Raw genomic sequence first — 16,423 nt, forward strand, 5'->3', positions numbered from 1 at the left:
AGAAATTACTTTTTATGCGTTACAGTTATGAAAATCAGGTTAAAGTTTCAGTAATTTAATGCAGGCAAACTAATAAAGAGCTTCTAGTAAATGTTGACCCGTCACTGTTTTTGGAATACCTTTGTTGTCTGCTTTGAATACAAATTGTAATCGACCCGTGGTCCAAGAGGATAAAAACAAATGAAGTTTACACGCATTGTTATGTAAAATTAGAACAGGTGACGGTAGCATTGGAAGAACCAACGAGACCCCTCCGTGGCATTTTTGTTTAATATTTCATGAAAACCGTGCATCGTACTGAATCAAATACCACTGGAAATCTGTACGATCTGTGAAAAAACAAATGCCGCGGTACCGAACGTATAAAAGATTGTAATCAGACTACAATTATTATCAATAACTTTGATTTAAAAAACACACATATTACGTGTCTATCCTGAACATTATCATTACTATAATCGAACTAATTGATTCGTTCCACAAATTACAACGGGAAACGATCGACGAATAATTATATCCAATAACATTCCACAATATGTAATTTCCTCTACGCCGTGAGGGGGACAATTACGCGCAAACACCGGTGAACATAAGAAACCGAAGAAGATCGGTCCTAAAGAAAGTAACAAACACTTTTACGATATTACCATCGCCAACAAGAAGCTGAAACTGGTTTTCAGCGTTAACGAGTCATGTGACACAGAACGAGAAAACCGTTCGGTGCTCGAACGGCAATTTCATTGAAACACGCGCCTCCTCGGATCGGATTATTTCACTCGATCCCCGTTGCGTTCTGTCCGTCCCGACCCACAAACGTGTAAATTGAATTACCCACGCGGTACAGGACAAAATCATTATCCACACGTCAATTTATTAACGCGCGCGTTACACGAGTAAACACGAAGAAAAAAAAAAAGTAAAATTTTAATGGATCCATTTTGAGTCGAGGGCCGTCGTTAACTTTACCGGTAAACATGGCCGTTCAGAGTTGCTCAAGGTCTGAAACTTATAACGTCCGGCAGAGAAAGGAGATCGAGACCATCGAAATCCCTGTGGATCTTATTAAAATAATCAGAGACTCGTCGCGAGTTAAAGCGACTTCGATATTTGAACAGATGCAGTTTATGACTTCATTATAAGGGAGAACGAACCTGCCCCATGACTCGACCAATCTGAGGTTCGTCTCGTTTTGATACAAACGGAATTTTACGGTGTATGGCATCGAATAAAAGAATCAGCTGTTACGGTTTTCGTTTCGGTTTAAAACGCTTTTATGAAGTTATAGAGAGAGAGAGAGAGCATAATATAGCAGAATTGTTACGCGAAATGCAAAGTGACAAGGTTCTCTAGTTATAGTCGGGAGCGGAATCGCGGGTAGAAAAGACGGAGACGCATAATCGTCGACGTCAAAACACGTGTTCTCTCCTTTCAGAGATGATCCTTTTGTTCCCGGAGATACCATTGTTGGGACGGGCCAGCGTCAGCGGTTCGTTCGTTTCAAAAAGTCACGGTCTGCCGCCGGCTGAAACCGGTGAAATGAAGAAACACGCTGGGATTTGGAGTTCTCTGGCCTGGGATTTGTAACGGATACTGTTGTCAACGGACTATGTAAACAAGAACCCTTCTGACAATCGATTATCGATTTGTCTACACTGGCAATCCTGAAGCACGTTTTTTTGTTTTGTTTCACCGACAAGTTAGGTAATTGGGACAAAATTGATTGTAGTTTTATGAATTAAACCTATTGAACTAAAGGATAATCTCTAATTCTTCATTCAAGCTTGACGCTTACCGTGCTCATTTTGACCGAATCATAGCCAGTCTTGATAAAGCCCCAAAATGAGTCAGTTGAATGTGTCACATGAAGATATACAAGGAATTACATCACCTGATACGATGGAATGTTTTATGCAGTGATGATTGTTAAAAATATTTTTATATTTCAAATTCACTATTGTAGTAAAGATAATAATTTGAAAAGGACGTAACAATTTTGCATATCATATGTGTAATAGGTGTAGTACCACCAGTAAAGAAATAAATTATTTAGTTTACGGAATGAACGTAAAAATAGAGATCTTTATCTTATAACGAGTGATAAATGATTTCTGGATATATCGATTGAAAGATTTTTATTATTTTCGCGATAACTGTCTATAATATTCCGACGGAAACTACTCCTTCAACAAAGAGACTGCTATCATTGAAAAGTTTAGTTCAAGACTAAACGGTTATACTTTAGATAAGAAATCTAATCTTACTAAAATGAATTGTGCATTGTACTTCCTCCATTACATCAAATATGTCGTAAACTCTTTTCAATGAATTACATAATGTCTGTCGAAGTTAAATGAGCGTAAACATGTATTGGAATAGAATTACTCTTTTCAAACAATGAGTCATATTACTTCGAGTATCACGTTTCATGAAGCAGACCACATGAAACATTATCCAGTGAACCATTGACATCCAATATTTCAGTGGAAAGAGGATAATGTCTTTATCAACTGTTACTCGTAATGATAAAGCAGAGATCTACCCCGATCACGAATTTCCAGTGCTCAGTCGATAATAGTATAATTTAATTTCACCGATGTTTTGCATTAATTAACTAGTGATCTTTCACTTATTAAAGAAAAACGTTAATACAGATTTCGTAAAATGGTTAAACAAGAATTACTCACCGCTTTCCGTTTGTCCTCTGAACTCAAAGCACTGTGGCTCCTGTGTCTGATGAGATCCATAACTTTGCTCACAGGATTCCTGCTGCTTTCTGATCCGGAACGAGGACGACCCATAATTTCCTTGCCCTCCTTATGATCTTTGCCGTCTTTATGATGATCTTTATCTGTATGTACATCTGTCGACGAACTTCCATGAGAGCCTCTGTGCAAAGAATGCTATAACACATGTAAGAATATTCATTGAACTGATGAACCTTCCTAATCATTAAATACTAAAAGAAATATTACGTATCCGTACACAAACTTCGAGATACATTCACTTTAACCTATTACAACACGAAAAATGTCAGATTGGCGAAAAATAAATCTCTAGCAGCAATTCATCTTTTGCAGTACTGGAGTACCATAAATTGTACACACATAAATCACATCTCTACTGATACATGTCGACTCAGATTTCAATCAGAATAACATGACAAATAGTAACCTGTTTACGTTTCGAACACAGCCATTTGTCTTCTACAAACCTGACACAGTGAATACAACCAAAATTTCTCTAAAATCACAGCACCGTATAAAATACCCAAGAACAATACAAAAAATATACAAAACAGCTGTGATATTAGAAGAACTCAGCCAGAAATCTCTAAGAAAAGTGACAAATTATATCATTCAAACTAAAAGTAACTATATCTCAGAAACAAATAGCTATAGGACTCCTGTTTATCGGGACTTCATTAGTTTTAGGTCACTATCAATAGCTTTTTCTTCATCTTTTTTCACCCCCGCAAGGTAATAGAGTTTAAAATGGTCCCTGTGTAACTATCTATTACATGGCTAGAGTATTTTGCATGGTACCTGCACAGCGCTCTTCATGTTCGCTATAATACTGGGTTTTCTTTTGCTAGCATCGGACTTGCTCCTTGGCCTGAACGCGTCGAACAGCGCCGGTTTCCTGGTCGGGCTGGCCGTGTCGTCGACGGTTCCGCCGCTTCTTCGTCGTTCGGCACTATTGCTGCGGCTGTTGCTGCGGCTGGTAGAGCCAGACCGTGTGCCGGAAACTTTTCTACCACCTTTGCTCGAGCTCGACGAACTGGATGGTTCCGCCGGTTGCGGAAGGGGCGTCGACTTTCCGGAACCAGGGGCGCTGCCGGAGGTCGGCTTTCTGATGGTCCTCGAGTGCGACCCCCATGTTCCTGTTACGAGCAGAAATGTGTTTTATAAGTACAAATTTCAACATTTGACGAACACGACGAAAGATGGATGTATTTGTCTCTTACCTGCACGAGGTCTTTGACCCTGATCCTGGGAGGCTTGACTCGAATTGTCTGCATCCTCGGTCACGATTGTCGGCAGAGGCTGCGATCCAAGTTCCTGGAAGAAAAAATCAACTGTAATTTGTACAGATGCATGAACATCATGAATCAATTTACTATTCGCCCTCGCCATGCTGTTCGCCGCGCTACCATTTTATAACCAGAGGTTCTGGTCACTCGAACAATCGGATATTATTACTCGTTTATAGCATGACGCGGAGCCTACTTTCTGTGTTCGTGTATTACATAAAGCTTGTGTTCGTGTAAACGTGTCGGAAGATGTAAAAATTGTAAATATTTTACGTATCACGTGTACTCTCTGTTTCATTAAATAAGAATCAAGAGGAATGAATCATGTTTCGTCTCCGGAAACCGACATTTATGGTTTATAGAACCAACGGGTATCGTTCGTTCGAGTGTTTCTTGTTTTCTCTAAACGGAAGTATAGAGGTGGCACTCGACTTACAACCGAGATAATATAACTGACGAAACACACTGCGCCTCTCGTTGGGATTTCAATCACTATTGTTTACCCGTGTACTCTTATCGCAACTGTCAAAGGTTTTTACTGTAAACTGGAGGGAATTACGATTCCCTCTCCTTTTGATATCGGAATGTACAAAGTGTGGTGAAGAGGTGGAATGTTACATTCTTATTATATGGTAGAAATGCATGAAGACGAGTAGTGCACGTAGGTCTCTAATTGATTCTTGCCGGTTATAGCGTAGTCAGTATACAGCTTCGTGCGGCAAGGATCAATCACGCCGAGTAGCGTAACGTTGAAGTGCCCTAACTGTTATTGATTACGGTGCAATATCCAACGACCTTTGTCTACGACGAGAACAACAGAACACGAAACACACGACAGGAAATAAGCTATGATGAAATTTTATTGTCAACGGATCTAAAGCTACAAAATACAGTGATTAGATATCGTTGTTTAATCAAGAGTCGCTAGTTGACATCGCATTTATATTTAGAAAGATTATCTTGCAGAACTTCTTTTTTTTTTTCCTTTCGCGAAGCACCTCGCGTCAGGAAATTTTCGACTCGTTCAGATGTCTTCATCGATACACGATATCATCCGTGATATCTTCTTTGGAACAGTTGTGCGTATACCGATACATTTGATAACCGACGGAGCGCAGACACTCGTATTCACTGTGTTTCTCTCGCGTTGAAGGTTTTTTAATAATTGAGTGAGAAGTTATAAAATCAAATATTGTCGGTCGAAATTAATGATCGTTTTATTATTGGACTGTGGATCGATTGAAGTTTTGGGGTCTTGGGGGTCCTGAGGATCTTCAGTGGCTTATAAGAAACCCCACGAATTTATTGTTTGCGTAAATGGAGCATGTAACGAATGTATGAATTTATTAAATACCCTATTCATACAAAGGACAACAATAACATCGGGAATTCTGAGAGAAATTTATAAGCTATATCTCATAATAAGATAAGGATAGTATTGCTGACTAACTATGTATACTAATCTTAGGAAGAAATAGTCGAATCTTACGTAAGAGAGAACCTGCATTCTCGTATCTTTATCTACAATTTTCTAAGACCATTCCTATCATTCTTTGAATTACTTGTTGGTTTCTGCACAGGTAGCAAATTGTTCCGTTACCGTTCTTTTATATCCCGGTGCCACGTCACAAAATAAGTTCTCGGTGGCTTCCTGTAGAGTTTTCAAGACCGAAGCTTTAAGAATCATCTCATGGTTAGATTACAAATCCTCGCTGGCGTGTTCGACATCAGCACAGACACATTTCCAGAACACAAACAATATTTACAATCGTGTGTTTACGTTATCACGTCGAAAAACGAATTTTTCGTTTGTCCTTTGATCGAAACCCTGCGATCCACCGGTTATTCGCAGAGAAGCACGCGCTCGTAAGAAATTCAATTGTTGCTATTCGATCGTGTTATCGATCGCTAAGAATATTGATTCTAATTCTATCTTCATTCAATCACGTACGCCTCTCAGTTGGAAAATGTGACTTGCTTCGATCGTGAAGTTCATTGGAACTCTAATAAATTCTACTTTCGTACGACGTATCTCTTCTAACATCGTGATACACAAACTGTTGAAATTGTAAACCTAAATATTTTATATTAACCCTACTTTTATCGTTTCAGTCAATCATGACTCGAAATAGGTACAAAACCTTCTTAGTAATTCTTTGCCTAATCGAGGTTTTTAAATCAATTTTTCTACTACTTTTTATATATTACAACAGAAGTGTAGATTAATACATTTTATTTACTTTCTCATTTTTGCATAGGTTCTTCCGAAGAATTTTTCGTGATGCAGGAGGGTAGGAACTCTATTCAATAGCAGTTTCTAAACTGGTAGACAGTACAGGATTTTTGGTCGACCCCAAAAACGGACTCCTGAATTATATCCAACTATACTATATGTTAATTTTAGCACTTTGTATATAAAGTATCGTTGTCAACTGAAAATCGTGTACCACCCCAATACTATTAAGTGTACCATTTAATGGTACCATAATGGACATTTTTAAAATCTTTATTAATATTCACCAATTACCATACAGCGTCTATTACTCCAGTTTCAATAATTTTCTACGATTTCCTACAATTTTCCCAAACAGAAATTTAAATTCTCCTCTATTAAACAAAAAACAAAACCTATCATTAGCTTCGCATACTCCTTACAGAAATAGAATAAAATATCTATAATAGTGACTGTCCTATTTCCAAGCAGCTCACTTCTCCCAACGATTATTTTCTCTTGTAGAAACGAAACGACAACAGTTTAAAAAAAAATTTCAAGCCGAGAACGATCTCCCTCGGGCGCTGAAGATATCTGTCGGCTCCCCTGCGGAATATCCCGGGGATTAGCTTATTTATACGAAAGTATATACTCAGAAATAGATGTTTATCGAACACGGGACGGACGGCGACGGGTGCCTGACGATGCTCGAATAGACCCCGTTTCGCGAAATGTTTCGTTCGCCGTTCGGTGCACGACTGGCATTTTAAATCACGATTGCACTCGCCTGACGTCTGGCAGAATACCACGTGAGCCGCGTGATACAGAGAGCAGCGTGTTATGAAACCGAAAATAAAATCGGCCTGAGATTTACGCACGCGGAACGGGGCAAGAAAATCAAACGTTTCTTCGAGCACACGTGGAATCGGATCGATGACTCTCGATATCATCGCGTACCAGCAGCTTCTCGAGGAAGAGCAAACTGAAGATCCACGAGTATCTATAGAGAGAGTCGTGAGAATGATCGAAAGCAACGTCTTTCGACACTTTCGCTAATATCAGTATCACGTTATTTTTTTTTTTTATCTTTCGACAATTTGGCTATTGCCAGAGTCAATCTTTTTTTCTTTTTTTTTTTTGTTGTAAAATTTGACATTTTTAGCTGACGACAAAATATTACGCCTTTGCAAGTCTAGCCCTGATACATCACCATACACTACTACAGTGTGAAGAAACACCTGCTTTGATCTGAGAAAAATGTAACATTTCATAAAAATATTAAATGTTACATCATTTTTGTTACTGCAAAAACGAATCGAGGAAGTGGAATGAAATTCTTTCTCTAACGAGACTTCGAGGAAACTGAATTGTCCAAGTACATAGCAACATCTAGTTTCGAACACGTGCGACTAATCTGTCTGTTTGCCACTGGCTATTTCTACTAGTCAATTACGAACCGCTTTCGGTGCATCCGCGAAACGTGTTCTCTCGTCTTGCAGATCTTCTGGGAACGTTGTATTTTATCGATAGCCGTGATTCCTTATCTCCTCGTTACATATACTGAACAAACGTTATAATGTTACGAAACAGCGTTTCAAAATTTTACAGAAATCCTGTACCCCCGGTATCTGCTTTCTGTCGCGGCATCGATATCCATTTATAGAAACGACGATAAAACACAGAGAGCAACAGGAAAAGTCTGTCGCCGTCGATCTTCGTGCACAGGACGATTTCATGATCAATAAAATGGAGATTTTATGAATTTGCAGCGTACGAAATACAGTAAAAGAATTCCACAGAGTTAAAATCCCTTGTTCGAAATCACACCCTGTAGATACACTGTAGAAACGTATTAAGAAAAAAAACACACATGCTTGAAAGGAAATAATCAAAGCTTCGGTTACACGATTAAGTTGGACGATTGTGCATTCGACGAAGATTGAAAGGCGATTAATTTAATAAATAACTGAGAACGGTGTTCGAAGGGGGATTATAAACATAAATCAATCACACTCTAGAAAAAAATACCTTTTCGTTCTTTGGATTCTATCGCGCCTTCTTTAAGTCTAACACTGTCTGCCAATAGTTAATCAGTACTCGAGCTCAATTAGATAAGATTACTGAATATCATATGATCGACATCGTGGATCACAGGCGATGGAGTTTGTAAACAAATGATCGAGAGCTGCTCCATCATCGGAAGTTCCAACATATTTAAAAATATAGGTATAATTTATTAATAGACAGCGGAATCCGTGCACTTGTTTGCAAGCACATGATTATCTAAAACACGTGGCACTGAAATGTTTAATAAACTTTATGCAATACGTAGACTACGGAAGTTCATGGAAATTCAAATTGGCATCGTCGATTTCATTGACGGCTTTATATGAACGGAAGTCGATGATAAATGCAATTTTTTTTCAAATAATTTATTAAATTCCCGAAATAATATAAAAATATCAATAAGTTGTGATTCTAAATTTATGTCATACAGACAAAAAAGGCAGCATAAAACAATATGATTAACGTTGCGAGTCGCTTTAATATTGAATAAAAAAATGGAAGATACTTGTGTTTAAAGAAACTTTATACCAAAAAGAAGTGAACTGTAAAGAAAATGAGAAGCTATCACTCTGACTCGTCACGAGATCCAAGATGGCGTCGCCTTGAGAAATTGAGTTCTCCAGTTTGCAGACAGAAAGTATTAAGCGGGCAATTACTATTAACTTTTTAGGCGCCAGATACTTCTAAAAATTAGTCAAACTGTTTAAGATAAATTTGCATGGTAAAATTATCCCTCGAAGTCTTTTTGTAAATCATTAGAAATGAAATGATGTTCTTTGATTGGACTTATATCCTATTTACCAAACACTGGCCTGTCTAACCCTCTAGTACCGAGGCGTAGTCTCAGCGACTCCTTATTCTCCTCTTTTCTGTACTTTCATCAATTCAAGTTAACCATAACAAAAATTAGTAACCCACAACTCTATGACATTTATTTCGAAAACGTTACAACTAAAACAAAGCAGTAAAACCACTAGTCAAGCAATCCTCTATATTTCCGTATACATAACCTAAAAGTTCATCAGTCTCCGTAGACTCACCTCGGATCTCACGTCTCGAACACGATGCCCTCGAGTACTAGAGGGTTAATACAAACGAAACAATATTATATAGATACTCGACTTCCTCAGAAACAAGCACTGGATTCGTCGTTTCGCTAATCCATGTATGAAAGGGTACCAATCAGAGACCGAATTTACCGCCCTCCCGCGCGCAAAGGATTGGCGAACGCCCGTTTTTCGTACCTTGTACGTTCCGTGGTACTCCGGACAACGGTCCAAATACGGCACAAGGGAGTATTTTCGAACTCGGCCGATCGACACCTCGGACACATTGTCGCGAACGTCCGTTTTCACCGGTTTATACGTCTCGTGGAAGTCCGGACAACGGTCCAAATACGGCACAAGGGAGTATTTCCGAACCTTGCCGCGCGACACCGCGGACATGTTTTTTTCACGAGATACGCAGAGAACTGGTGGGACCGGCACGAGACGATGGTACACACCGGGCGGGTTTTCAAAGATTCATGGTCGCGCGCCGCGTGTCCATTCGAGATTTCAACGGTGACTGACAGCGCGCGCCCGGCGACTTGTGTGGGCGGGCAGACGGACGGAGGGGGCCCACCTGGCCTGTCTCGCTATCGGCACTGGTATCTTTTTCATTTCGTCGCGAGACCGGTATCGATAATAATTTTCCCCGGATGGATTGCCGTAATGCCGCGCCTTATCGCGGATGAATCGTGGTTAGCGAACGATAAACAACGACCCCGGTTCTACGGTCTCGCCGAATGGCGTTCTTTCGCCGGTCGCCGGACACGGTTACACTGAAATTTCGGAATATCCGGCTGCAGGCTGCTATACAAGAAACAGCGGAACGTTTCCATGAAAATAAAAAAGTTTCGCCTGAAAACACTGTGGGTGGGTACATGTTGGATCGAATGCACATTTAAACAGCTGTCACGCTTAATAATGAAATCATTTGCGATCAGAGCTTCGGTATCAGCTGGGCATGTTTTTCGATGTCTGCGGTGGATGTAGTTTCGTATTTTTTTTTTACGGATGTGATACGTCAATTATGGCGATGGATGAGATACAGATTCGCTGATCACTTTGCTGCATAATAGAGAAAAACTTTTTATCTAATTTGTGTCTGTGAAGGACACTATATTGGGGGGAGGTACTACTGTGTATTGGGACATTGTTATCACTAGACTGCAGATTTTATGCATTTATAACATGCACAATGATCTGTAACTCTATACTGGAAGATATACAATAATTTGTATAATAACCTCTTTTAATAAGCAGAAGTATTTCCTGGATTTTTATTTCCGTAACCTAATCCACAAAAATCTATATTTGCATAAACATCCACAGTCTAGTTATCACCTACAATCAAGATCGAGATTTAGATGAGCACTTGTTACCTTAGCGTGCATAATGCTCGTCTCTGAAAAGATCAGTACATAGTTCCAAATGTAATACGAACGATAACGAGAAACTTTGAGTGAATGCGTATCAGGAAAAAGGTGTGTGTGTTTAAGTTAGCAGAAACGCTTCAGTTTTTACGTATCTCTTGTCTTTTGTAGATACGCACAGTAGGCTTTGTGTGATAGAGTAACCTTCAAGGTCTATTCCGGTGATTACTAGACTGCGGGTTTTATGTATTTATGGCGGATGTAACTGACACAGAACAGTATAAACGGGAAATGTTAATGGAAGTTAGGGCTGACAATATCTTCTTCTTTGTGACGTAGTACCGTTCACCGACATAATAATTTATTTATTGCTGTAAGTCACTTGTGGTATGGCGTACAGTCACAATGATGTACGTTTCGAAATGGTTTAACAATTCTACCTTAACGAAAACGACATCGGAACTTAAAATGTATATCGGAATTGGTGTATGTCATTTAACCTCTAAAGAAGCTAACTGCAATGCTTTCCGAAACGTTAGAAATTAATTCCACCTATATTGTCGAGCTTTTTCCAAATGTTACTCTGTTTTTCATAATCTGTTAACTTACTCGAAGGTGGTATCTCCTTTCTGTTCCTGGAGGTGTCCGCCGTTTCAATAAATTGAAATACACAGCTGAGTGACTCGCGGATTTCTCGAAATTAACGTAATTCTTACTAATTTAAAGATAAGACGCGAAGGTTCTACAAGTGATGTCACTGATAGAGATTAAGATTGTACGAGTCAAAACAAAGAAGTAAATCACTTAATTTTACAGAACGAACGGGTAACATATATACATACGGTGTCATGACACCACACGTTTCTAACGCTCTATTTCAGTTTTTCATTCGAATAACTTCGCAAAGATGGCAGCTAGTTGTTCTTCGCGTGGCGTCGCCATCTATTGGCGAACACGTTCAACGTCTAGAAACCGTATCAAAGAGGAGTGAGCGATCAGTGATAAAGAGTACATTCCCGTGCGTTTTTATTGACCGAGTCCCAGAAACAATGGCATCTACTGGAAAACAATAAAATAAAAGGTTCAGAATAAACTTGGTACAAACTTGTAATTATCTTTCAATTATTTGCTCAATCTTCCTCAAGTTTTAATCTACATAACCCGATATTTACGCTAAATAATCATTAACTTGGGTGCAACCAGTCAGGCGGCCATTTTATTCCAACCAAAGTATTGATTGAAAATTTTGGGAACACACGTTAACCATAGTACTAGAAATTAGTTTTACTATTTCCTTGCGATCTTCTTCATTCTATCGAATTGTTTATGTATATATATTTTTTACGAATATTGGCTTGTTCGCGAAGCAAATTCCACGTCGGCCATTTTGTTTCAAATTGAAATAGACGTTGAAAGAAATGTTCGGGAATATCTTCGACGCCCTGGTGTACTCAATTATATATTTTAAAATAGATCTAGATACATATTGGAACAGATACTAAAATAAGAATCCTAGGGTAAAGTTGAGACAGTTATTTGCACAATTCTAGGGTAAATTGTTAGTCTTTTTAATCGTCTACGCATCTAGCTTAATTTTCTCAGTGATTCACGGCTGTCACTGGTTCGAGACGTCGCCTATCAATAAAGTGTTAATAGCGCGAAAAACGATCGGTAGAATGAAGCGAAAAAAAAATGAATGAACTGAATTATAATCGGCCACGCCACACACGGGAGATTTCAACGGGGAAAAGTCGCACGAAAATGTCAGGAGACTGAAATAGATTAACGACACACACACCGGGATGCAATTACTCAGTTCGGATGCCTGTCACGAACCGAAGCACGTGTAAAATTCTTTGTACTCTAAAACGGTCTTATGAGTCGTCGCACGCGGCCGTGGTTACGCAACAAAAGAGTAAAATATCGCGAACAACAAATAAAGCCCGTTCACACTTCATTTAATTCCGTCGTCGTTTACCTGTCGAGGGAGGGGGGAGATACGAGAGAAATGTACCGAGGAACAATGTGTTATCGAGGCGGTAGAACGTGTTTACGACAATTTTCACATTGCGTCAACAAACATCAATTGTCGGAAAACATGAAAGTGTTCATGAATCCCGAACGTACATTTGTCGCTCGACTGCGGACACTTTTATTCGTTTATGGTCTATCATGTAGCGTACTCTTTTCTAAACAAGATACGAAGCTCGATATGATCAATGCCATAAGATCGTTGCAACTAGACTGTAGCTGTGTGGACAAACTGAAATCTTCGAAGATTTTGTTTTATACAAGCGTCAATGGAGCGGAAATTTCTTTCATTTATCGAGAGTTTTGAGAGGTCGAAGATAAGATAAAACTTTTACAGAACACATATTAAACCAAAATGGGTCGTGTAAAAAAGAGAATGAAATCTTTTTTTCTAATTCGTGTTAAATCGAAATGGTGTATAAAAAGTTTGTGTAAAAGCAGCATTCGGTGTACATATATAGGGTGTCCAACGATTCCATTTCAAAAACAAAGTTGACCTTCGTATGAACTCTACGCGTTCACATAAGTTACATCGGAAAGTGTGCCCCTTGATACCATTTAACTTTTCATTTGAAACATTTTTTAATATCGATAATAGTTTCGAAGGTATTCGAGTGGGTTGATTTAAATGGGACACCCTGTACATGTAATTTGGTCAAACGAACAGGATAGCCTTCCGCGAACAAATTGCTGAGTCACTGTATTTACCGGCCTAATCTCGCTGCGCGCGACTATTTACGCATGCAATTCACGTACTGAAAGCATCGGGAGCGAAGGAGGCCTTACGTGTCGTGGGTATCCATCATAACAGTTCTCAACGCATTGTAATTCGTCTTTCGAGCCGAATCGATAGAGCTTAAAGGAAGCCCTGCAGTTACACACGCCCCAGTCCCGTATCATGAATCATTGAAGCAGCCGCGTCGAGATCCGGGCCAAATGATATCGCGAATTTAGAAACACGGTTGCTGTCATCTGAAATCGTTACGCGATTTTATGACGATTGTAATCGAATTTCTGTCAACCAGCGTGCAAGCCCGTCCAGTATTGCAATAATGTATAGATTAACCTGATAACCAATGAAGACGAGTTAATTCGTCAATTTGAAAATGTTTCTTCACCGGGCAAGACGAGTTAACTCGTCACTTCGAAATGCTTCTTAACTCAGGCGAATTAATTCGTCACCAATGGTAAAAATTTGAGCCCTTCGTGAATGAATGTTTGTGCTTCGCATTGCTATTAAAGAGGCAGTATATCTTCTGATGTTCTTTCGACTCTGTTTTGTCATACTCCCAAATTATGTCATGGCAGGTTTTACTATTCTATTTGCGTGTAAGTAATGAGTCAAGACGAGGTAGCTAGTCTTCTGTCATTTGTCACTAACCAATAAGGGAATGCTTACGATTGAAGAACATGATAGTAAACAGGTTAAACGTTTCAATCGGTTCAAATTATAGTTATCAAAGAACATTGTATTCAAGGTGTTTCTCGAACATTGAATGTCATAGACAACGTATACTTGTGTAGAACAGAACTGGTAAAACTTATTCAAAGTTTTATTCCATTTCATGCTTGGACAGTCGAGTGTTCCATAAGCAGATAAGCATAGCTAAGTGTAAAAATAACGATCGCATTGCACTTCGCTATTTACTCATATATTCAGACGAGTTTTTCGAATTTCATTGTTCTGCGTCTCGTATATTGTGGATAATTAAGAAGTTATTTTAAAAGAAATATTTTATGAACACTTTACTAACATAGAAAATTCTCAACACTTCCCACGCCATTCCCTCTAGATGACAAAATATTTCTACCACTACTTGATCGCTATTATTGTCATAGGAAGATTAATGAAAAAAAAAAAATGTAAATATTTCTGGTGCCAATTAGAATTCCCAGTGTGTTTACAGCATTCCCACGTGTTATCTGTCTCAGTATACGTAAAAATTCGGTAAGATATATTTATTTGTATAAAATTGTTGAATCTCAATACACCTAAAGTTTCACCAACGTAGATAATATAATGCATTAAGGAGGCTTCAGGGTATGCAAAAGCGAATTTAAACGCGCTGAAACGAGCTCGTGAATCGACCTCGATTGTTCGAGCGATGAAGGAGGACTTCGTTAAGCGAGGTGGTCCGTGTGCTCGTAACGCTGATACTTCGTGACCAAGGTAATCTACCCTTTCCCGAGAAAGAAGGTAAGGCCCTCCGAGTACCCTGCGGCCGGTTCGTCGAACCTTTCTTTTTATAACCGCGGAACACACCATGGTTACACACCAAGGCATCGAGGGGCCGTTAGCCGGCTTGTTTACGGAAGCTGCGCCAACGCGATTCGATCTCGCGAACGCAGATCGCAACTCGAAAAAGTAATTACCAGACTGCGGATTTTTAGCCCACGTAATATGGAGGGGCTCTGTGAAAAACAGAAGAAGACAAAACTTTCATCCAATGCAACGAATATTCGATTTTGCAATTGCCATTGAATTACCATTGTTATTATTGTAGCGTCAAAATATGCATCGCTAGGTGCACCAAAAAAAGTTACATTGCAATACGTATAATGAGAAAACTTCTAGTAACGCTGAACTGTTATCATTCTTTGTTTACTACAACCATTATTACGGATTGTTTATTTCGGTACAGCGTGCCGGAAAGGTGATAAATAAACCGTAAGTACCGTGATGCGCTTCGGATATATCGATTGAGAAAATCGTCTTGATGAGATCACGCGCGAAACGGAGGTGCGAATCGATGATCGTACACCTCGCGTGATTGGCCGTTCGTGACAACCATAATTCCCCTCTGGCAATCATGCCCGTACGAACCACACCTTGCTCATTATGAACCAACCTTTAAATGGTCACAGCCTGCATGTACGGCGTTTAAAAAAAGAATAATTACTGGAAACGGCGAGTGCTCGTTCAACTGTGAAAAAAAAAGAACGTCATTTCTATTCAGGGTGAATTATTTGTGTTTTTGGTGAACTGAACTTTACTTCGCCGGACCAAAAAATATTGACCTTTTTTATCATGTCTCCTGATAGTATTCATTAGGTGAATCTAAAAAGTTTTACTTATCGATCGCCTTTTGATAGGCATCGTCAGAACCCTAACCTAAAAATTCGCAATCGATCGTTTCCGGTTTAATTGAAAAAACGAAACAATTCACTCGAAATCCATCGTCGATTTCCCCGATGTATTTTCACACGAGGAAAAATATGTTCTGTACAGATTCGGAAAATATGAATTCCGAATCGCGGGAACGTTTCGCCGCGTTGTCGTTAGGGAAGTATGCGACCGCGCCGATGTCGCAATCTGAAACCCAATCCTCAATTTTATTGTGCCGCGGGTAAGCAGTATACCGTTGCGCCATTGACTTTCGCAACGACTCGTACCGCGGCCGCGGTAAACAAATTTGCGAGAACGTTCTCCGACGCGCCGCAATTAGTCAATTACTACAATTAGACGAGCTGGATATCTGTCTGGTGCTCTCATCTTGCGCGTGAGGCACCACGAGGGAAGCTGCTTCGAAGAACATTCGTGCTGCTTCGATTCACGACCTCTGACAAAAACAATCGATTCCAAAGTTTCTTCGAACAGACTCCCGAAACGTACTCGTAACTCTATGAAAACTTGCTCGAAGTTGTCTGAAATGATTCATGTTACTTA

At 39.4% G+C, this 16,423-nt stretch overlaps 1 protein-coding gene across 1 annotated transcript in view; it reads right to left on the minus strand.

Moving 5' to 3' along the window:
* Positions 1-16,423, minus strand: part of LOC107188291 (dentin sialophosphoprotein) — a 125,275-nt gene that overhangs the window by 78,629 nt on the left and 30,223 nt on the right. Inside the window, exons 4-6 of the mRNA XM_015576561.1 lie at positions 3,965-4,058; positions 3,543-3,880; positions 2,685-2,900 (exon numbers count right to left, since the gene is read on the minus strand). Coding sequence (XP_015432047.1) covers positions 2,685-2,900; positions 3,543-3,880; positions 3,965-4,058 — 648 coding nt within the window. The remainder of the gene's footprint in view (positions 1-2,684; positions 2,901-3,542; positions 3,881-3,964; positions 4,059-16,423) is intronic.

Source organism: Dufourea novaeangliae, unplaced genomic scaffold (genome assembly GCF_001272555.1).
Source record: "Dufourea novaeangliae isolate 0120121106 unplaced genomic scaffold, ASM127255v1 scaffold118, whole genome shotgun sequence".
Classification (NCBI taxonomy): domain Eukaryota; kingdom Metazoa; phylum Arthropoda; class Insecta; order Hymenoptera; family Halictidae; genus Dufourea; species Dufourea novaeangliae.